A 22,683-nucleotide genomic window follows, 5' to 3' on the forward strand; every position below is an offset into this window, starting at 1 on the left:
CTCTCTGGAAATTTGGAGATATCAGAATATCCCCAGTGGTAGCTTCTAAATCTGAAGGGTAGGGAAATAATTGAATATATGAAATGTCACATACTAATTACATTTAATCAATTTGAATGAGATCAAATCTATTTTAATTTTTTGTTTCAGACCCAGGTAGTTATTGGAATGTAGCCTTTGGCGTTATATTATTGAATTGATTAGATTTTATTTATTATATTCAGAAACTGCCAGATTCAAGAATGCAGGTTACAAATGGGGTACTTCCAACTGATGGAAATTGAATCTGTAATCTTTTTCATCCACAGCATGAAATATTCACATTAATGTTCTTTATATTAATTCTGTATGTATCTGCTTTGCACAAGTCTGGCAATACTTAAGAAATCTATTCCTGAATCTCTTCCACATTTTATCATTGTCTATTCTGTCATATTGATTCTGTTAAAATATTGTTATCAAGACCTGCTCACAATTTCATTCAGCTCTCACACATTTTGTTTCCACTCCCTAATCAAACAGGAAAATGATTTGATATGCATAAAACATTCAAGTGCAGAAAACATGCCAGAAGAGTAAAGAGGAGAGAAAATGGGTATTGTACACTTTCAACACGAAGGGTTCTCATGTCAAGATATTTTACAGAACAGGATACTATTGTACTATATGTAATGCACTTATCATTGGAAACTGAATCAGAGAGTATTCTCAGTAAAGTCTATTATTTCTTTGTTAGAATGAGCTCTACTTTTGGATTTGCTGAGATTTAATTAAAAAGGAAGAAGCAGCCATCAGAAAAGAAAAAAACAAAACAAAAATAATACTGAAGGATTACCCATCCCCCTAAAAAAAGCAGTAATTTAGTGGAATGTTAACGGATGTTGCCTTTAAGATTAGTTGGTTGGGAAGTTGAATCTAGTTGATTCATTACAGTACTGGATTCAACAAGCTTTGCCTTCAAATCAGTTAACTTCAATACATTCAAAACACAAACCAAGAGTGATTGTAAATCATCTTTATATATGCCCAGGATGTTAGTTGCTGTAACTCTTTAATTTTCCAAAAGACAAGTTCCACTTATTTGGCAACTTCTCCTTATCCTTTAGCTGTCATTTTGTGTGTGAGAGAGAGGCAAAGAAAGCTAATTCTTCTCTATTCCTCCTAATTCCTTTTCAGTTGCTTATTTAAATTTTTGAGTGATTTCAAAGTCAATATTTGAAATATTTTTTTCTTAAAATCAAGAATATATTAACCAAATTATATTGTACCTTAGTTTACAAATCCTGATAATTATAAATGTAATTATTGTGCATGAATTCACTAATTTAAATGGGTGCATACTTCTCTCTCTCTCTCTCTCTCTCTTTGGTTTGGCTTTTTTGATTTTCTATGTGAGGAAAAAATCACTTTTTATGTTGCTTCATTTGGAATATGTTACTTCATCTGTAACAGGGAAGATTTATAAACATTAGAAACACAAAAAAGGTCACATCTAACAACACATCATGTTATTTTGTGATCCACATGGCAAGTGACAGATTATAATAGATTATAAAACAGATTACAAAAGCCTGCCCGGAAGGCCATTGAGAGGCTCAAAGTTAATTTTACAATATCAAAGCCAAAGAAACAGGAAAGACAGTACTTGAGAAATGCCAAACTATAACAGCCATTCTGCATTCGTTGCTGTATGTGAAGCTAGCTACGGCATGAGTCAATGTGTATCAACAGAAGAAAGAAATAAGTCAGAGTTTCTTGGGAACATAAACACACAGAATAGTTTAGTACATGTACCTGCAAAAAAAAAAAACCCAACTCAACTGATCTTGCATTTTCATAAAGGAGAACAGGAAAATCAAGATATCTCCTTTTGAATCTATGGAAGGACTGGGTGAAGGATCCCACCATTTGTCACTTTCACACACTTTGGAAGCCGAATAATACAAACTCTAATCGAACTGACTGAATAATTTGTAAGCAGTGCAAAAAATTGTTTGACAGTGAATATTTGGATGTCCAGTTTCATTTTTGTAGTCTTTGTGATAGCAATATCTGCTGTACTTGGAAGCATAAATGGCTTGAGGTTCTACTTGTAGACAGATTCTTCAGTATTGGGAGTAAAGATGGATTTGTTTTAAATGCCAGGTATTCAGGTATCAAAATTATAACAGGATTTTTTCAATAAAACCATTGCTTATAAAAATTTATTGTATTTACATGTACATATATGTTGTGGCCTGGCAGGAGCCGTTGGAGCTGCCACCAGACTCCGACAGCGAGGGGCCCTATGAGTCTGCCCTGGAGGATGTGGAGGACCCTGGACAGGGTTCCGACTCCGAGCAGGGCGCAGAGAGACTGGTTGGCCACCAGGTGGCGCCTCAGCCTTGGATCAGTGGGGAGGAGACAAGAGAGAGTGATCCAGAAACCAACTGTGAGTTGTTCCTGGATGCACGCCATCAAAGGGCTACTCAGTGTCAAGAACAACTACATAATTAAAGGAGGTAATTACGTTCAGCTGATGATCATTAAGCTCCTCTGCAGACTATAAAAGAGACTGCTTGTGACACGCCCTTCTTGCAGAAGTCAACGTTTGGGACTAAAGAGAAACGAATTTGGCAGGCTGGATTGCTGCCAGAGTTTGTTTTGAGTTTTGAGTTTGTTTGCATTGCTGCCAAGGTTTCTCGGACTTGCTGCCAAAGTCCTTATCGGTTTGTTTATTTGGCTTTCAGCCACCGAGAGTCTGGACTTGCTAATTAAAGGACATTCCATTTTACGCTTGTCTCAGCTTTCGTTACTGAATGGAGGAGGGGGTCAGAACACATATACAAATACAAATACATATACATATACATACACACACACACACACAATGTATGTATGTATGTATGTATGTATATATGTATGTATGTATGTATGTATATTTAAATATATAGACATTTAAATGTGATTTTCCCTATTTATTTTATTTTTGGATACATAATCCCTAGTTCCATCTAATGTTTCACAAAAAGTAATTTTCTCTCTGTTAAAGAGAAAAAGAAGTATTCCCAGCCTGTGGTTTTAATATTTTTACCATGCAGACTTCTTTGAAGGCTCTGAAAACCAGTTGAGTAACATTTACCTGAGATGAAAAGCGGGTGCAAAGTATCATATCATACAAAAGATTCCAAATGATAATGGCATCTTGCTACCATCGAACGTTAAGACTCTTACTTTAAAAATATCTCAGGTCAGAAATATGAGTGTGAATGGGGAAAGGAAATAGGATGTCATAAAGATAATATCTATTCCACGTAAAAGGCACTATTCCATTCATAGTTAAACATCTTCATTCACAGAATGCTTCATAATAGGATAAATGGAAAATGAATTACTAGAATAGCAGTAACATGTTTAATATCTACATTTTGCCAGTTGTTCAAAGTTCTAAAACTGCAGCTCATGTCAACAGTGTAGTAATCAATGGAAAGGTCCATAAAATTATCCTTCATAAAAGTTCTACATATATTGGCAAGCTGAGATTGAAGATATGCATTCTTATTTCTTTCAGTATCTGTACATATAAAATCTTGAATGCCAAAGATTAATAATGTCTCAAGATTGAATGAGTTGTAGAAAAATGGGAAGGCAATTGAAGGAAGTCTACCATTAAAGTCCCTGTAGTAAATTTTAGGGTGAAGATTTGTGCAGCATCTAAAAATGTTTATCTCTTTGCCAAGACAATGTTTGTGAAATAAATGTGAAGAATAATTAATTCTCCTACTTGTACAATTTTCTCATTTTATTTTCCTTTTCAAGGACATCCTGACAACTTGGGCCAGACAACAATGATATCCCTTAATACTAAATTATTGTTATAGGTCTAAGGCTATAGAAAATTTGAGAAAGACTCTGCCATTATTAATTTGTTGATATCATTTCTTTTAAGGTCAGAGTGATATTTTTCTTGGTACAGCCTTCAAAAATAGGTTCTTCAAAGGGTAATTTCAAAGTAATCTTCTGAAACATGTGCTGCAATAAATGCATCAGTTTTGAAATGACACAAAAGGAGGTTTGAGTGTACCAGACTTGAAATTGTATTCTGATGCTTGCTATTTGGGCTAGCTAAAAAAGTCAATGAACCTCCAAAATAAGAGGCTACTTGATTTAGAGGGTCATGAATTAAGATTTGGATGCCACACTTATCTATATGGTATAAAGTAAATGTTGATTTTAATAAATATAAAATAAGGCTTTCTGTAAAGATGCCTCTCTAGGGGTTGCCCCGGGAAGCTTTTTAAAGAAAAGAAATGGTGGTGAAGCCAGACTGGGGGATGCATGGTCAAATAACATCTTTTATCTTTAGTGATGCTAGGAGGAGTTAAAATCAGAAGGACATGTCTGCCATTGGTTTACATATTTACAATTAAAGAAACATTTAAATCAGGCAAAAAGAGTTATGGGTTTGATTTTGTGAAAAATGAATTGGAAATCCTACCATGTGGTAGTGAGGAACATATTATTGCCAAAGTTTAAATTGTTACTGAATTTGAATTTGGAGAATGAATACATAAAGCACCCCATAATTCAGTGGGCAAGGAACTTTGGATATAATGTCATGCTTGAACAATGGGATATGTGGATGAAAAGTTTAAGTGTTGCATATTCAATATGCAAATACCAGCTGCGACCTGATTGGTTGGTCGTTTTGACAGTTGGTCTGAGTGCTAGTATAAATACCCTGACAGTTGCAGGGAACGTTTGAATCGCTTGTCACCTGTGTTATAATAAAGATCTGTCCTGCACATGGCTCCTGCGTGTCAATTCCCTCACAACAACAACCCACACGTTACAATATTAACATTTACATTAAATTATAATTTTAAAAAATATTTATAAGATGATGTATCATTGATATTTAACACCAGAAGAGTTGTCAAGAACATATAAGGGTATTTCAAATGAATGTTGGAAATGTAGAAGTAAAGAAGGGACCTTTTAGCACTTATGGTGCACTTATGGTGCTATGTGACATAGCAAAGAAATATTGGAGTAGGATTCACATCTTAATACAGAAGATTCTCAAAGTGAATATAAAGATAAAACCAGAAACTTTTCTTTGGGGTTTAATGGAAGAAGACTTGGGAATTTTTCTTTGAACTTTGATTTTATATATATTGATGGCAGCAAGATTACTTTATGCACAAAAAATGGAAGGACACTTTGATTCCCACAATGGATGAATGGCTGCAGAAGTTGATGGGAGTTAGCACACATGGATAAATGGTCTGCTTTGATTAAAGACAATAACACAACTACTTCGTTTGTACTTGGAATACGCTTCTGGACTTTGTGCTCGAGGTGGGAAAAATGAAATTTTGATTTTGGGTTTTACTAATTAGATAGGTTTGTTGTTATAGAAATGGCTAGTTTATACTATTATGTAAAAGTAAAAAGTTGAGGTTTGATGTTATCTTATTCTACAATACCAAAGGGAGTTGGAAGTCAATGCCTTTTCTTCCTCCTCTCCCTCCTTTTTCTTACACTTTTCCCTTCCCTTTTCCTTCCTCTATCTTTCCTAGTACTTTTAGTATTTTTGTGTATTATAGTATTAATAAATAAATAAACTAGAAAAAGAAAGGAAGAAAAACTATGTTGCTTTGGGTCCAATGGATTAACACTTTTCCGTTAAAGGTTTATGATGGAAGGTCTTAAAAAAAAGAAACAATATGAAATCAGAATTCAGGAGCAGCTTTTTCCAGCTACAACAGATGTCAGAGAGCATTTGTGTTCATAGGTTTAACTACATAAGTTATAAAAACTTTGGACAGGCTAGAATGGAAACAGATATTGCTCTTCCTATGGACAGATTTCCACTGTTGCAATATAATCCTTCAGAGGCCATGAGATAAATGCAAGCAGCTCAGATAAATTCCAGAGTCATAATACAACACAAAACCACAAAGGAAAACAAGTACTCTTTTTAACTTGCAGAACTCTGTGCCAGTTTGCTACTTTGGAGAATAGGAACTGAAAATAAAAATATGCTGGCAATAATTTCCACACCTAACTAGCTTGCAGGACCAAGTTCAAAGTATTTATCATCCTTTATTATATGTTTTCAGTCTAGAACAAGTAACCTAGAGGAAAAGGAAGTATATACCAATTATGGCTCAGCTGTCAGCTATATTTCAGGTAGATTGTACATAACTAAAATTTCCAATGATATTAATTCATTTTTAGGGAACAGCGTGGAGAATTAAAAAAGCAGTTAACTTGTGCAAGCTGGGTCTAGTGTCAGCTTTGACCAAACACTGAAGATATCTGTGTCCTACTGTTCCTCAATGCTACAGCACGTTTAACATTCTGAGTAAGTTAAGAGCAAGTACTATATTTGCATTCTGGTCACCCTGATTTTTTTTATGTTTCATTTCAACAATTGATATCTCCCCCTTACTTTTTTCTAATCATTAGTATTTGTTTGGTGGCTCATGCTTGTTTAGTAGACTTTTTAAAACTGTTGTGATATGGGCAGCTATATAAATAATTTAAATAAATTTATATTAAAAAAGCAAAAAAAAACCTTCACTTAATCTTGAAAAGCTCTTGAAACCACAAAATAGAATATATGATGTTCATAACGATGGGCCAAAGAGTGTTGTAATCTATAAAAATACCCTTCATTCACATACAATACCTTCTTAGATTGCAATCTGAGAGGAAAAGAGGAAGAAGACATTCAGTAGGCAATAGTACTAATTCAGTAATCTGCAAGATCACTTAGGAAAATGGCTTCACTCATAATACCACCTAACATATGGAGCTAGAAATGATCTCATGTTAACAATGACTCTGTAGAACAGGGGTAGTCAACCTTTTTATACCTACCGCCCACTTTTGTATCTCTGTTAGTAGTAAAATTTTCTAACCGCCCACAGTAATGGTGATTTTATGAAAACCTAATGAAAATTTTTAAATAATGCTATGAAATTTTTTAAAAAAGTCAATTAAATTTAAAAAAAAGTGCTTCAGTATCGGACAAAACCCCTACTGCCCACCATGAAAGCTGAAACACCCACTAGTGGGCAGTAGGGACCAGGTTGACTACCACTGCTGTAGAACATTAAAATCAGATGTTATCCCACTGTAGCCCAGGCCTGACACCAAAGATACTCCTAGTCCCTCAACAATTCAGAGAGCACTATAATATTCTGAATGAGGATAGAAATTTCATGTAACCAATGTATTAAATACTAACAACCAAAAATGCTTGGTACTTAAAAAAAAGTGAAATTGAAATAGAAAAAGGATTTTTTTTCAGTCAGGTTAAGAGAGCTGACATTCTAGAATTGGTCCAACTGTGATTTCCAATTTTACACACAGAATTAAGAAAGTGTTAATCTTATACCTGCTACTGACCCCTTCATAAATGGTTCTGCAATTTCTGCAAACTTTGCTAATTGGTTCTGTAGGGATTCAAGTTATACATTTCTGACTATGAAACAATTGAATAGCAGGTTACAGCCAGTTACAACTTCTTTCTCATTTCAAAAACACCTCCCATAATTGATATGCCATTATTGGTCCAGGTGGCGGAATTCATAGACACCACGGGCTAATTATATCTAAAAGCAATAGAACTAAATGGCTTTCTTCAAGAGTGCCTTCCCTAATTAAAAATGAAAGAGAGTAGGAGTAAAAAGTACACGAGCTACAGACAACTGAAGGCCTCTGAAAAGTATAGCGGTTTTAATAGTGATAGTAATGATGATGGTATACGTAATTATTACGCTTTTTAAATGTTCAAGGCACTTCTTAAATACTAATGGTGATTTAGGACAGCAACTCTAAACTTTGCTAATTGTATCCTAATTAAAGCATCCTAAAAAGATGATTGTCCAGTCTCTGCAACCTGAACACAACTAGCATTTCATCAAATAAACACACTGTAGCTGTAGGTTTATGCCTAAAGCAGTGATGGCGAACTATGGCACGCATGCCAGAGGTGGCACACAGAGTCTTCTCTCTAGGCATTCATGCCATCGCCAAATGCTCTTACAGGTTCCGGTGCATATATGTGCGCCAGCTAGCTGGTCTTCGCAAGGGCAGGAGCACCAGAAACTGGAAGACCAGCTAGCCAGCATGCATGCACCAACTGCTCTTCCAGTTTCAGTACACACACACATGTGTGCATTCTCGTTTCGGCACTCAATGTTGAAAATATTCACCAACACTGGCCTAAAGCAACAAATAATATTTAAATAGTATTATTATCAAACAGACTACAAATATAGATTTGTAAGTGAAATAAAGCAGGGGAAGCTTGTCTTGCTTCATCTACTTCACGGTAAATCCAAGATCTGAAATTCTGCTTTCCTTAACTCTCTTTGCCCTTTCCAACTCCTTTAAATGCCAAGATTTAATACTGCCCAAACCCAAATATATTTTATTTTGTTTATCACAATATAAAAATCTGCTAAATTTAAGTGCTTGAATGTTTAGTTTTATCAACAATTTCACACTCAATGTGTGCGCTGCTGATTAGAGCCCCAAACATGGGCTGGAAAAATAAACAGAACACCAACCTCTTTCTTATACAATGTTAAAGATACAGCCTTGCACCTGCAAAAAAATAAAATAAATTTCAATCACATATCTAAACAGCTGCTATCTGAATATAGCTCACTGAATATTCCCCCACTGATTAGAATATTGTGATTATATTGCTATAAACTAAAGATATGTTAAGAAATATATTTTGGATAATAAATAGAACTTTCCTAAGAAATAACTAAAAGTAGACTAAGTTACTAATCTATTGCATCCTAATATAATTAAGTTAGTAATTTTAAGCTGTCAAGAGATAGTAGTGTTGTTGTCCTTTCTTCTTACTTCTGTTCTCGGCTAGACAGAAACCTAATGGTTTCACCCATAGTATGAAATAAATTTTGATGTACAATTGATCTTTTTGTTTTCAGACTCTGGGATTGGTGGAATTTATGTAATCAAATTTATAGGCTATTTCAATCACAGTTGCAATGCTGCAACTGTGATCTAGACCAATTAATAACTAATGCAAAAGTTTGCACCTCAAGGCGGACTCTAAAATCAGACCACATGGCTACAATACCTGAATAAATTTGCATTTCTTTCCCATATGCTTTTTCAATGGTTTCACAAGATGAAGTCATTAGTTCTGCATAGATAGTTGTGGGATTTTTGACAATTCTAATAAAAGTACATGTTTCTAAAAACTTTGTGTCTGTGGTGTGCATGTGTGATATGAATTAACATGATTTTTTTGGTATGTGTATGCATGTTTGGTCATTTTAGAAAGTAATATTTTATAATTATTTGACCAAGATTTGGGCTGACATTGCTATTAGATTGATTGTATGTGAAGTTTATACTGTATGCTCAAAATTAATAAACAAACAGAAACAAATATTGCCAATTTAAGCTAAAGTCCAATTTTATATACTTCCCTTGTTCAACTCCAGATGTATTGCGACTACAATACCATCAATTAAGAGATGTTTTCTACAATTATTGAAATGGATATGCTTAACATTCAGCAGTGTGCTGGAGTCTGCATGTTCCAGCTGAGAAGCCAATTGTTATATTTTCTGGATTTCATAAAAATGATTCGAACCAAAACATCTGATGTGCCAATCAACTAGTGGCATGGTGTGGCAGTGGCAAAGGAGTTAGCAGAGCCAGTGGTTAAATATTTATCAACACATACTGCTATGGTTGCACTGCTGTTCCCAGTGAATGGATGAGAAAAACTATCCTGTTTTTATATTTCAGGCAAAATTCAACATTATTTGTTGTTCTGTTGCTTAAATATTAGAACGTGGCCTTAGCAGGCTTGTATATTAAAGCTCAAAAAGCATAATATGTTTCAATGTGTATTAAATACCATGGTGGATTTGTTTTTGTTTAAACACCCGCAAAGCCTCTATACAATGCAAATAAATTAATTTGATTGTAGATAGAATATTTTTTCCCATTCCATTGATTATCCTGTATTTTAATCTCCATTGAATAAACTCTAAGAATAACCTGCATGTCTAAACTATCCTTTGGCAGAAAAAAAAATTCTTGAAATTAATCATTGGTATGAGGTTCCTGATCATATCTAGTTCTTTTTTATTTTCTTCCCCATGTCAAAACACAATTTGGAAAGAAAACATGAAGATAAGGATATTCATAGTTCTAAGGATTTCCATCATCTGCGAACCCCACTCGCTTCTACCACTGTTGATGTTGCCTAGTTTGGTAATCGAAACTTCTGCAAGAAAACAACCAAGCTCAGACAAGAGGTAACTGGACTTTCTGGTTTTTCTTTGAAGAGGTTTCGCTTGACATCTAAGAAGCTTCTTCAGCTCTGACTGGATGGTGGGGAACTAGTCAGAGCTGAAGAAGCTTCTTGGATGAGAAGCGAAACTTTTCTTTGGGACAACCATGACCTGGATAATAAGAATCTCCATAGACAACCAAGCTCAGAAGCACCGTGCCCTACAGTTCAACCCTGAGCAACAAATATCCTCTTCCAAAATAATTATTTCCACTAAGGCACTGGAAAAAGTGACCACAGACCTTTTCATATATTTTTAAATGATCAGGTCTGTGAGGTGAGATAGTTTTTAAAATTTTACACAGGTTTGGCTATTGTGTGGAATGCCTAATTATATGAAATACAACTTTTTCATTCAAGTAGGAATTCTAACACTGAATTCCTTGCAGTTGACACACTTAATAAAGCCGAGTATCACTGAACTTTCCTTTTGGTCATCATACTACAACACACTACATACAGTTAACTTTTCTTCAAAAACTAAAACCTTTGTAAGTTTGCTAGATATCTTCCAAATCACTTATCCTGAAAGCACTAACTGCTCATTTCAGTTTAAATTGTGCAATTTGGACACATTCCATACTCTGCAGTTGGCTTTTAGGATTTTAAAACTGGCTTCGTTTTGGAGAACTTTGAAAAACTTTTATTGATTTAGGCATTCTCTTTTACTGTGTTCATTGACTTAAGTGCAATTTGGTGTAGAAATTGCAGGTTGCGGAAACAAGTAAATAGCAGTAGGCACTTGAAGATGGTGAACATTTTTCTTGCTAGTTTTCTTAAAAAAAAACAATTTTGTATTGCCAGCTTGAAATATATGACCAATTGTAAGAAGAGCATTTCAGCAAGTATAGCCAAACGCATCTGCACCTTTTCATACAGAAAGATCCCATCCAGGGCCTGCCCTGTCCTATTCTATTTTGCATTCTTTCTATGCAACCAAACTTCTCTTCTTCCATGCCTTATTCTAAGCATTCTAAAATAATCACATCACTGTCTCTGGAATATCATCTCAAACAAGTTTCAGTACAAAAGATATTACTTTAGTGAGCTCTTCCATCTCTGGCTTCACATTCAACAATGATATCAGCAAGAAATGAATGGTTACTTAAATAGGAAATAGGACACAGAATCTATATTTGCCAGAACACAGTGAAGAGACAAGTAGTTCTGGCAAGAGTATACAACTCATATCTAAAATCCTACATTTTTGGCAATACTTACTTTTCTTTTTAATCTACAGGGGAAAATGCTTCTGACAGTGTAGTGTAGTTAAAGCAGAAGGTTGCAATGCCCACAAGGGACATCTTTTTTGCCAATTTCTCATGAGCAGATGTAGCAGTTAACTCTCATCTCCCTATATTAAACTATCTAGGTTACTATGACCACTAGTAGTAGATACATTTTTCCTCAATTTTTACTCAAAGACCCTATAATTATATCAATAGAAAAGCCTTAATTAGCTCTAAAAGAAGAAAGTACATATGCAGAATGCTTTATAACACTTTGTAAGAAAATATTACAAATTTGGTGGGAAAGGAGCAAATTGAGGATTGGGTTCTGTTCTCCTCCATAAGTTTTGGAAAAGCATACAATGAATACAACTGTGGATTAGGGAATTGTTTCTGCAAACCTTTCTAACCATGTACAAAATGTAATGCTACTTTGCTATTTTTTGCATACTGCAAAGATGCTGAAAAGGATCAATGATAAAACTTTCCTCAATGTCTAAAACCCTTTAAATATACAATGTGCTTATTATAGGCCCTTAGTCTTTTGATGTGACTCTGGTTTTATCTTATGCAATCTCTGGATTTTTATTTGTGATTCTGAAATTCTTCTGATCAGAACCAAATATTCTAATAAGTTTACTCAGTAGGATGATGAGAATTCTTATTTCTTAAACTAATTGAAACTAGCTTTCAAATCATTGATTTTTTAAACCAGATATAAATCCATTGAGGTCTATCATATTAATAAAACATAATACTTGTTCATAGACAGTTCTCTTTCATAGACTACTTGGGAGAATAGCTATCAATTTCTTTTGTTTGATATAAGTTTCCGAAAGTAGTAAGCCACAATAGGGTTTCAAGTGCTCTGAAAGGAATCGCTACTATCAAACATCTGTACTGAAAATCAGAGGATGAGATATGTAGGAAAACAACTTTCAGTCTCTTTTAATGAACTATGTTACTAATATTTCAAAACTGAGTTAACCAACCAGAACATTCTGCGTTCCTTGGTGAAAAAAACAAGTATCCTATACTTAAACTTAAAAAGTATTATAATGGAAACATCAGAAAATATGTGATCTAAAATGAGCAATAAAATAAGTATCATTCAGTTCAGTGGATCCCTACTAGACTAACTCAAAAATCTCAAATGTGTATGAGCTTTTAAGATCTCCATAATTGATTTGATCCAGTGAGATATTTAAAAAAAGGATAAGAAGAAAAAGGCTTAGTTAATGTTAATACTGTCTCCCAACAATTTTGGATGGTTTTTTATGCTCAAGGTACTTCTTTTTTTTATTTTTCATGGCACTAATAACATCTATCGAAAGGAAACAGTTCTATATAGTACTGCAGACATCACTAGTGCTTATTATATCTAGTAATACTTGAAACTGTTACCCCAAAATGAGATTATATTAGCAGGAATAATAAGCAATGGCGCCACCGCAATCTGCATTAGATTGCCACCTTGATTATTATGTTATTTAATATTGTAATAAATATTATGGGAAATTGGAAGAAGTGCCAGGAAGAGTATTAGGATGGCCTGATGCCTGGAAAGTTTCTCCTTAGGAGAGACTGAATATGTTTAATCTTGATCAAAGAAAAATAATAACATTTTTAAGACCTAAAGGGCATCTCACCAGTCAAGACTCATTCCCCATCATTTCAGAGTGTAGGACATGGGACAACAGTGTTAAGAAAAGCAGTTTTCATCTGATTATTAAGAAAAATTCCCAATTGTAAACAGTTCAATTAAGAAACTGATTTATAGAGAGCCCATCCATCAGATATTTTCAAGTAGAGGATGAAAACCAATCTATTTCGGTTGATTTCATTTGGGTTCCAGCATCCAACAGCCTGTAGACCTTAATGAATCTTTATAATTTTATAATTCTATGACTAAATTAAGCATTGAAACCTATAAAGCATTTGAAACATGAATATTTCTCTCCCTCCCTCCCTTCCTCCCTCTCTCTCTCTGTATATATGTATGTATATATTTATATGTATATGTATGTATGTATGTGTGTATGTATATGTATGTATGTATATGTATATGTGTATATATATATATATATGTATATATGTATATATATGTATATATGTATATATGTATATATGTATATATGTACATACATACATACATACATACATACATACATACATAAATACATACATACATACATACATACATACATACATACATACATACATACATACATACATACATACATATATATATATATATATATATATATATATATATATATATATATATATATGGCATGATTTAAGAGAATCCAGCATGGAGTTCTAGGTTCAGATACCAGACCTTCATAATAAAAATACTTTGCCTCAATTGTTATTGCTTTAGACAATTATTTGTCCACAATAGCCTACTATGATAACACAGATTTTCCACAATATATAAAAACCCATAAAACTGTTCTTTTTTTAAAAAATTGGCAACTGTATTAAAAGATATTGAAATGAATAAACGTCTGTCTGGGATTTAAATTTACAATTAGAGATTTTGTTTTTTAGATACATCAACAATTTGTTTCATTGCTGGTTGAAAATACATCATTTTGGAGGAAAACGGGGTGGTGGTGGTGCACATACAAATACTCTCTCATACAAAAGCACACTAATACCTGTGAACCTGAATAATTAAAAAAAAACCCTGAAATCCATGGCAACTAAAGTGAAAAGTCTCAAATGGGTTTTAAAAAAGAGGAAAATAATTCCATTAATAATAGGCCCTTTTGTTCTCTCTTGTTCACCGAAATAATTACTGAAAGGAAACTGTTAACTGGGGGGAGGTGTTTGGGGAAGGAGGGAGTAAATAAATGGGATTTTGGAACTTCCACAGGTTGGCACGGGCTGCAACAGCTGCTTTGAAGGCACTCTACGCACACAGGGGCGCTGTTCACCCTGTGCCACATTTTAGTAACTCTTTGTACTTTAGGGATCTAGTTGGTTGTTGCCAACACCCCTCCTCAAATTGAATAAGGCATGTTATTACTTTGCCTGCCCTGTCTGTCCCCAACCATTCCACAAAGTACACACAACTTAAAAACTGTGCAAGTCTGTTAGTGTTTTCATAGCTGATTTTTTTCTTTTCTTTTTTTCTTTAAAAAAAAACCCAACACAAATAAATGCTCTTCATTCCTTCCCTTTCAATACAACAAGTAAACAAAATAGATTTCACAAGTAATCAGCAGACATTTCTGTGGCACCTCATGCGCTGTATTGGCATCAGTATTATTAAAAGTCCCAGGCAGTACTTGTGCAACACTTCTTCGGACGAGATAAGCATGGTAACAAATATTCCAACTTTGCATAGAAATCCTCAAAATCAAAAATTGCCTAGTCACTAGCTAATTTCAGGCTGACAAGTGTGAAAGATTTGAACTTCCTCCACATGTACTTCCTTCCTTTGATGCTTCCTTTCGGTTCTTATAGGTGTGTCTCTGTGTGTTTAATCTTCCAGTTATAAAGCAATTCTTAATTCCCTCCCTCTGTCCCTGCTGCAAACAACACAGGAACTTTTCCTACTGGTTTATCAATGGCCAATACAATCCTCCCAACTGAGGCAAGTACAAGAAATAAGCAACAATCAAACCGCTGGCATTTACATGCGGAAAGCGCCACATTTCCAAGGAGAGATAATTTTTTTTTCTGGAGTTTTTCTTTTCCTTGGGAGGGATCAGATGTTAACGAGACACAATGCGTACTCATGACACCGGCAAACCACCCGCAGCAGCATGAGTATAAACTATAACCTGGAAGGGATCCGGTTGTTAATGCAAAATTTGTTTCAAAGGCTTGGGATTTTCACAGAATGACAACACTGCTGCTCCAGCTGCCGCCGCCACCTTTTTCTTGTGGTGCTCGTTGGCTGTAAACCTTTTTTTTTTAATTTCAAAATGTAAAGAAAAGGAAATAATAATAATTAAAAAAAACACCACATAAAGCAGCGCGCCGCTGTGCTCTTCCCCCACCCTCGGTTTTTTTCCCCCTCCTTCTTCTTTTCAGAGGATAACACAGGAAGAGCAGCACTGATCGTCCCCGTTGGGTTGGGAAGCGTAGTTCATTTGCCGGACGATCTCGGCAAATAGCTCGTCCACCGAGGCTTTGTTTTTGGCTGAAGTTTCCATAAAGGGGCAGTTCCACTCCTCGGCCAGAGCTTTGCCTTCCCCGAACGAGACCTCCCGCTCGCCTTCCAGGTCCACCTTGTTGCCCACCAGGATCATGGGCACCTTCTCGTACCTCTTGACCCGAATGATCTGATCCCTCATGGGCTTGATGTCCTGAAAGCTCTGCTGGTTGACCAGGCTGTACACCAGGATGAAACCCTGCCCGTTCTTGATATACAAGTCCCGCATGGAGGCGAACTGCTCCGTGCCGGCCGTGTCCAGGATCTCCAGTACCGACGGCGAGGAATCCACCTCGATCTCCTTGCGATAAAAGTCCTCGATGGTAGGGTCGTACTTCTCGATGAAGGAGCCCGTCACAAACTGGACGGTGAGAGCGGATTTGCCCACCCCGCCAGAGCCAAGCACGACCACTTTGTATTCTCGCATGGCTCTTTCACGCACACCCAGGGCGGGCGGGCTGAGCGCGGCTGGCTTCCTTCGCCGGGCTCCTATTCTTCTCCCCTCCCACCCTCAGAAAGGAAGGGGAGAAAAAAAAGAGAGAGAGAGAGAGACAAGGCGAGAGGAAGGAGGGGAGGGAGGGAGCGAAGAAGAAGCCGTCCCCCGACGGAAAGGAGGCTTCCTTTCTTTGCTGTAGCTGAGGCGGAGAAAAGCACTCGGGAAGCGGCACAGCGACGGCAGGAGCTGAGGCGACGAGCAAAAGCAGGAGAGGCGGCTAGTATCGGGGCAAGAGAAGTCTCTCTCGCCTCTCCCTGCGCCCTAGCGCCCAGGCGGAATGAAACGAGTCGCGACGGGAGCTTGGGAGACGTTTTCGCCCGGCAAAACCTGCGCCTCAACAGCTCGAGGAGGAGGAGGAGAAGGAGGAGGAGGAGGAGCAGGAGGGGGAGGAAGGGAAGCGGTGACGGCGGCGGCTGCTGCTGCTGTTGCTGTTGCTGCTCAGGGTGGCGTGGAGGCGGCGCGCGCTAGTTCCGATCGCGTCCCGGCAGCGAGCTGAGCGCCTCAGCCAGGCGCGCGCCGCCCCAGCCCCGCTTGCGGCGCCGCCTGCCATTCCTTTCTCACTTGCGCCCAGCCGGGTTGAGGGGTCTTGCTAAACCACCCGCTTTTTCCCCCTTCCTCCGCCGACCCCATTAGGCACGAGGACGCACCCCTTTCCCCACCTGAAAGGGAGGCGGAGAGGAGGAGGAGGAGGAGGAGGAGGAGGAGGAGGAGGGAACAGACACTCCACGCCCCACCTCACCCCTCTTGCCTGCCGCCCTTCTGGCTGGCATTGGCTGCCGTTCCGTGCTCGTCAACCGGCCGCGGCTCATTGGCCGAGAGAGGAGCTTCCTCGTGGATTGGCTGGGAGGGAAATGGACTGTCGAGCGAGCAGCTGTTTCTTTCTTTCTTTCTGGCTGCCTGTGCTGTTTCTCCCCCTTCCCCCTCCCCCTCTGTTCTTGTAAAGGCGAGAACTTTTGGCGGACGGTTTAGAAAAAGGAGTGGAACAGCGTTCTAAAATTTATCCTCGGAAAACCAGTTCCGGAAGACGAGCTTGAAAGAACCCTCGTAAAGAGCCAAGGGTGAAACTTACTGCCTACTCACAAAGCGCCAGTCTAAAGTCTGACTCGGCGTGATGATAACGCAGGAAGCGAGTTAGCACAGTAAACCATCTTTCGGTTGTTCAAACAGCCGTAGAGTTGAAATGATGATGAGCAAGTGAAACCTGATTTGGTTTGTGCCTTTAATGCACTGTTGCCTGGGTTAGTCCATGCAATTTTCTTGGCAAGGTTACATAAGTGGTTTGCCTTTGCCTGCCTCGTAGGGCTGAGAGAAAGTGACTGGCCCAAAGTCATCCAGCTGGCTTTGTGCCTAAGATAGCACTAGAACTTGGCCTCCCAGTTTCTAGTCTGGTGCCTTAAGGACTACACCAAACTGGTTCTTCACTTGAATTTAGAAAAGCTGAATAAATCTCTACCCAATCTACTCACGTCATAAGAAACCACCTGCTTCAGGCCAGTCTAGTTCAGCGCTGTGTGTCATACATGCTCAGATGTACCTAAGAAACTCCTTTGGAGGACATGAAAGTATAGTGCTGTTCCACGGTGTAGGAAATCTGTGTGCGCGCACACACACACACACACACACACACACACACACACAGGTTTTCCTAGGATGACATTATTCACTTCTCTCCGCTATCAAAAAAACACTTCAGGCAGTCCCTCCAACAGTTAAATTTTATGAATGAGATACTTTTGTATCTATTGTGAAAACTGGAGCATTCCATTCAGTATCCATTTACAAAAATCCAGGCCAGTCTATTGACAAACAAAACACCTTCAGCCACAACTCCCCCAGTCTGGAGCTGATGGGATTAAGACTTTACATCCCCCCACCCAAATTCTAAGGACAGGATATGACCTTTAGGACATAATAGGATTAACCCACCACCATTCAAATAGTAAAACTTTTGTAATATGTGTTGGATTTTTTTATGTTGTACGCCGCCCTGAGTCCTTTGGGAGAAGGGCGGCATATAAATCCAATAAACAAACAAACAAACAGTAAATGACACAAGGCTCACTACATTGCACAACACCCTGGAGCATCTCAATCATAAAAGCCCAGAACCCTCTAAAAATCCATCTACTCATCCAGTCAATGAGTCAACCATCTCAGAAAGATGCTGCTGCTGTCACTGAAGTTTCTATAAAACCAAATAAACAGAGACTTTTCCTTGTAGCCAGCCTCTATTCTATTTCCAGCGGTTTTTTTTCTACCGGTTTGGAACCGGAATGGATTGTTCTTCCTACAACGGTTTCTTCACAGCATCTGGTTTTTAGAACACGCTGCATTTGGAGGCTTTTGCATTCAACAAATATGTTGGTTTTCAATCAATCCCAGCTCACTGTGTCATAATTTGACATGTGAAAGACACTAATTGAGGAAGGTTGATGCATATATTTACAATCTGCATGACCAAAACAGGATAAGCATAAAGGTAGCTACATATAATAGGATAATCCCAGGGTCTGTTAAGATTTAGGCATCAATGTGATAGAAAGAAAGGCACTATATAATTAAACAGAACACACTACTTGAGAATTCTGGCAGAATAACATATTTTATTGTGTTCTTGTAGCACAATTTATTTAACGGTGTAGTTGAGCAACTAAATGATGTGTTTCTATTAAACGGGCTTGCAAATTAAATTATACTATAAGTTAATTTTTTCCATGTTTGTGAAGCAAACTTGAAAACACACTGCGAGTTTTGAAATTATGATTTCCAGTTAATCTGGAAATACCTAATACATTGGTCGATATAGCAAACAGAGATCCTTTAAACTAATCTGAAAATCCTCAGATGGAATTTCTTTCTGAAACTTTCAGTTTAAAATAGCCACATTAAGTAGGGTGAGGAGAAAAGAAAAGGAAAAAAAAAACAATCCCAACCACGAGGCAGGAATTTTGCTAGGAATTCCATGAACAAAGTGAAGAGTAGAAAAAAACATCTTGGTCGTTTTGAATACTGAAAGTAGGGAGATGATTCAAAAAGAGCAATGGCTCCTTCACAGGCATTCCGATGAGTGGCTATTGGCATTTTACATGGATTACTAAATGCATTGCATCTGCTATGATGCACATCTCCAGATCAGGCTGGAGTTAATTAGGATTGTAAAACTCCTTCGGTCCAACTTTATAATCCGTCTTTATGCAACAAGGCCCTGCTTCTAAATGCATCAAAACTCAAGTGTCAAATTAGCCACTTCATTAGGCTTAAAGATGTATGGGTTCAGGTATCCTCGACTTTCAACTACAATTGGGAAAATAATTTTCATTGCTAAACGCAGTTGTTAAATGAATCATGCCTGATTATATTATCTTTTTTGCTATGCAAGTGGTGAATTCAATGGTCTTTAAGCAAATCCAATCCAAATCTTTAAGCTTCCCCTATTGCTTTTGCTTTTCAGAAGCCGGCTGAGAAGATTACAAATGGCAATCACGTGACCACCAGGCTTCTGCTACCATCATGAAAACATGCCAGTTGCCAAGCACCCAAATAAAAGTGGGGATGCTGTGATGGTCGTAAGTGTGAGAAATGGGTGTAAGTCACTTTTTTCAGTGCCCTTGTCATTTCAAATGATCACCAAATGAATGGCAAGTTGAGGGCAGGAAACATTTTTGTTGAAGCATAATGAAATGGTCTAACCTCAGGGTGTCAAACCTGTAGCCCACAGCCCGGATGCATCATGTGCTGGCCCCATTTTAACCAAGGGAAAAAAGTTGTGATAAGTCACATGTGTCAGGCCTGCAGTCATACTCCTTTTAGGATCTTTGGCCTGCCACACACTCTATTATTTTACTATGCTGTTTCATTAGTGGGGTAATTGGGAGGGGGGAATAGTAAGGAGTAGAATGTGTTGTTGTAAAAAAAAAAACACATTCCTTTCTAGAAGCCTCAGTCTTTCTTTGTCTCTGCACCTCTGCACCTGGTTGGAAGTGGCTGGGTGGAGATGCCGGCGTGGCAATGGAAGATTGGACCATGTGATGGACTTGTGAGTATGGGGGCAAGATCATGAACTTTCAACTGGGTGGAAAACCCAGGAATATTTCAGATTCGGGGTTTCCACAGATGTGCCAACATGTTTCTCTTAATAAATTGGAACTTAGAGAAATATTTTGCCTTGGACTCTGATTTAATTTTGGATGATATTTGGAACGCTGACAACGTGACGACAACGTGACGCCACGGGTTTCATACCCCTGGTCTACTTTGATGCTTCAACAGAGACACAATGGTGCAAGAGCTATCATTTCTGTGTTTGCAGTGCCATTTTGTTACAGTAATCAATATTGAAAAGCAGCAATGCCATTTTGTTACAGCAATCAATCTATGAAGCATCAATTACAAGCAGTTCTTGCCATTTTTGTTCTGATTATTACAGTAACTGTAATTCCTGTACTTAAGTTAACTTAATGGTTAAAAAGCAATTGACTTTTATATTTCTATGCTGAAGATTATCTGAAAAGATAGGGAAGCGAGCAGTCACCCAAACTAAGGGCTATTTCTCCAAGTTAAGGGGAAAGTTATAGCTTAAAGGGCAGTTTTGAGAAATAAACAATTTAACTGATTCACATTATTGACTCAGCCACGAACCCTGCTGAGATTGCCATATTTTGATAAGCTGTTTGTGGTCCATTTGATTTTGTCTTAGCTTGTTGTGTAACGCTGGCCATTGTACTTTTAAAAATGTGCTTCATACCTCACATATCAATTTAGTGGTGGCTTGTTTAGCAAGCCAAGAGTTACTGCAATTAGCCCAACCAAAATGTGTAACTTGAAAGGAATGTTGGATTACAAATTGTTGTTGTATTTTGAGATTTGAATTAAATTGATATTGCCAAAAATGTATTTTTTCTATCATAAAATAAAATGACCATACAATTAATCACTACTCTATCCAAATGTTCACTCTTTCTTCTGTGCTTTTTCTTTGTACTCCACTGCTTGTCATAATAATCTAAACTTAATGACATGTGATAAACATCTTCTCCAAAATGCTGAACAAAAATATTCTGCATTTTTACCTTTTATCTGAAAATCAGAGTTCATTTTTTACCCCACCAAAATAACTTTCAGTTCCTGAAAATGTATTAATTTAGTACAGAGGTTAATGATCTACAGACTCTATAGCCTTAAATCAATTTAAGAAAAGCTCTTTTCCATTCAACTGCATTCTAACTGGTGAATCATTTTAGTCCAACATGGGACAACTGCCACATGATATTATTTTCAATTTTGTCTTTGTTAATGACAACCAGACTGGCTGTGATTTGAATTATAAGGAACCCTGGCTGTTTGCCATAGTCATAGTCAAGCCATTTTATTGTTGCTTGTTTTGTCACTCGAGCATTGCTTTAAGAGGAAAAAAAAGTTGCAATTTCCAACCTTTGCTCTTTCGGTACAATAGTCTACTATTACAAATGTTTCAATTCTTTCGATTCACAAAACACTTTATGCAAATGTAAAACTTCCACTGAATAAACAGTGTTGGCTAGAAAAACAATTATCACAAGCTGCGCCTCCTTCCCTGTGATGGATTCTCTTCTTGTACCATTCACATCAGTATAGTGATCAGTGCCTGGCTGCTAATGAAGGAAGAATAATGCATTATGTTTGAAAACCACTATTCTGACAACATTGTATAAGCTTTCATAGAAAGGCAAGCCTGCTGATTACAAACACTCCTTCTCTGCCTTAACAGCTGAAAATGCACCACAGAGCACTAGCTGATGGCTTTAGTTAATGTGCTCTTGTATACAATGAGAGGGGAAGTTCCTGGAAATCTTGAATGTGGTTCCAGATGCCTTCAAAAACCATTAAAAAGTCATCTTCAAGTCAAGCTTAGTTTCTTCCTGGTGAATCCTTGTAGATTTCTTTGAGGCAATGTGGAAACAGTTTGCAACTTTTTTCTTCTAGGTCTCCCTCATCCTTTCATTTTCTCAATCCTTGAGGCCTTGGTATTTTCTTGTCTTCTATCCAAGAACTCTGCTGAGATAAAAACTATTACCACATTTTTTAGTATGACAAAAGAAGAAAATAATTCAATACACCACTAATGAATAATAGCATATTATAGTATTTTATTAAGCATAAATGCAATTATTTTTTTTAATTTTTGGTCTTAAGATATTGAATTTACGGTCAAGAAAAGCCAAGTTCAAGCTCACCTGAGCTATGGCAGATCAGTAGGTAACCTTTGGGTTATGTATCTTGCATAAGGTGACCAGATTTTCAGATTGGTAAAGAGGGACACCTTTGAGCCGAAGTGGCGCAGTGGTTAAAATGCAACACTGCAGGCTACTTCAGCTGACTGGAGTTCTGCAGTTCGGCTGTTCAAATCTCACCGGCTCAGGGTTGAGTCAGCCTTCCATCCTTCCGAGGTGGGTAAAATGAGGACACGGATTGT

The 22,683-nt window shown here is 37.4% G+C and overlaps 1 protein-coding gene and 1 long non-coding RNA gene across 2 annotated transcripts; one reads left to right on the top strand and one right to left on the bottom strand.

The window, feature by feature from the left end:
* Positions 1–4,843: 4,843 nt before the first annotated feature.
* On the top strand, positions 4,844–9,593 carry LOC148043562 (uncharacterized). The gene is made up of 3 exons (XR_015698001.1): positions 4,844–5,340; positions 6,223–6,349; positions 9,480–9,593. It is a non-coding gene; the product is annotated as an uncharacterized LOC148043562 (long non-coding RNA).
* Positions 9,594–14,023: 4,430 nt separating this feature from the next.
* On the bottom strand, positions 14,024–16,932 carry RAP2B (RAP2B, member of RAS oncogene family). Its single transcript, XM_014068704.2, has one exon. It carries the CDS (start codon positions 16,161–16,163, stop codon positions 15,612–15,614), a length of 552 nt encoding a protein of 183 aa, XP_013924179.1. The 5' UTR covers positions 16,164–16,932; the 3' UTR covers positions 14,024–15,611.
* Between the last annotated feature and the right edge of the window lie 5,751 nt (positions 16,933–22,683).

Source organism: Thamnophis sirtalis, unplaced genomic scaffold, assembly GCF_051295495.1.
Source record: "Thamnophis sirtalis isolate CommonGarterSnake01/CBP01778 unplaced genomic scaffold, rThaSir2_p1.2 scaffold_11, whole genome shotgun sequence".
Classification (NCBI taxonomy): domain Eukaryota; kingdom Metazoa; phylum Chordata; class Lepidosauria; order Squamata; family Natricidae; genus Thamnophis; species Thamnophis sirtalis.

Coding starts and splice junctions, on each gene's coding strand:
- RAP2B (XM_014068704.2), bottom strand. CDS start 16,163: ATGCGAGAATACAAAGTGGTCGTGCTTGGCTCTGGCGGGGTGGGCAAA.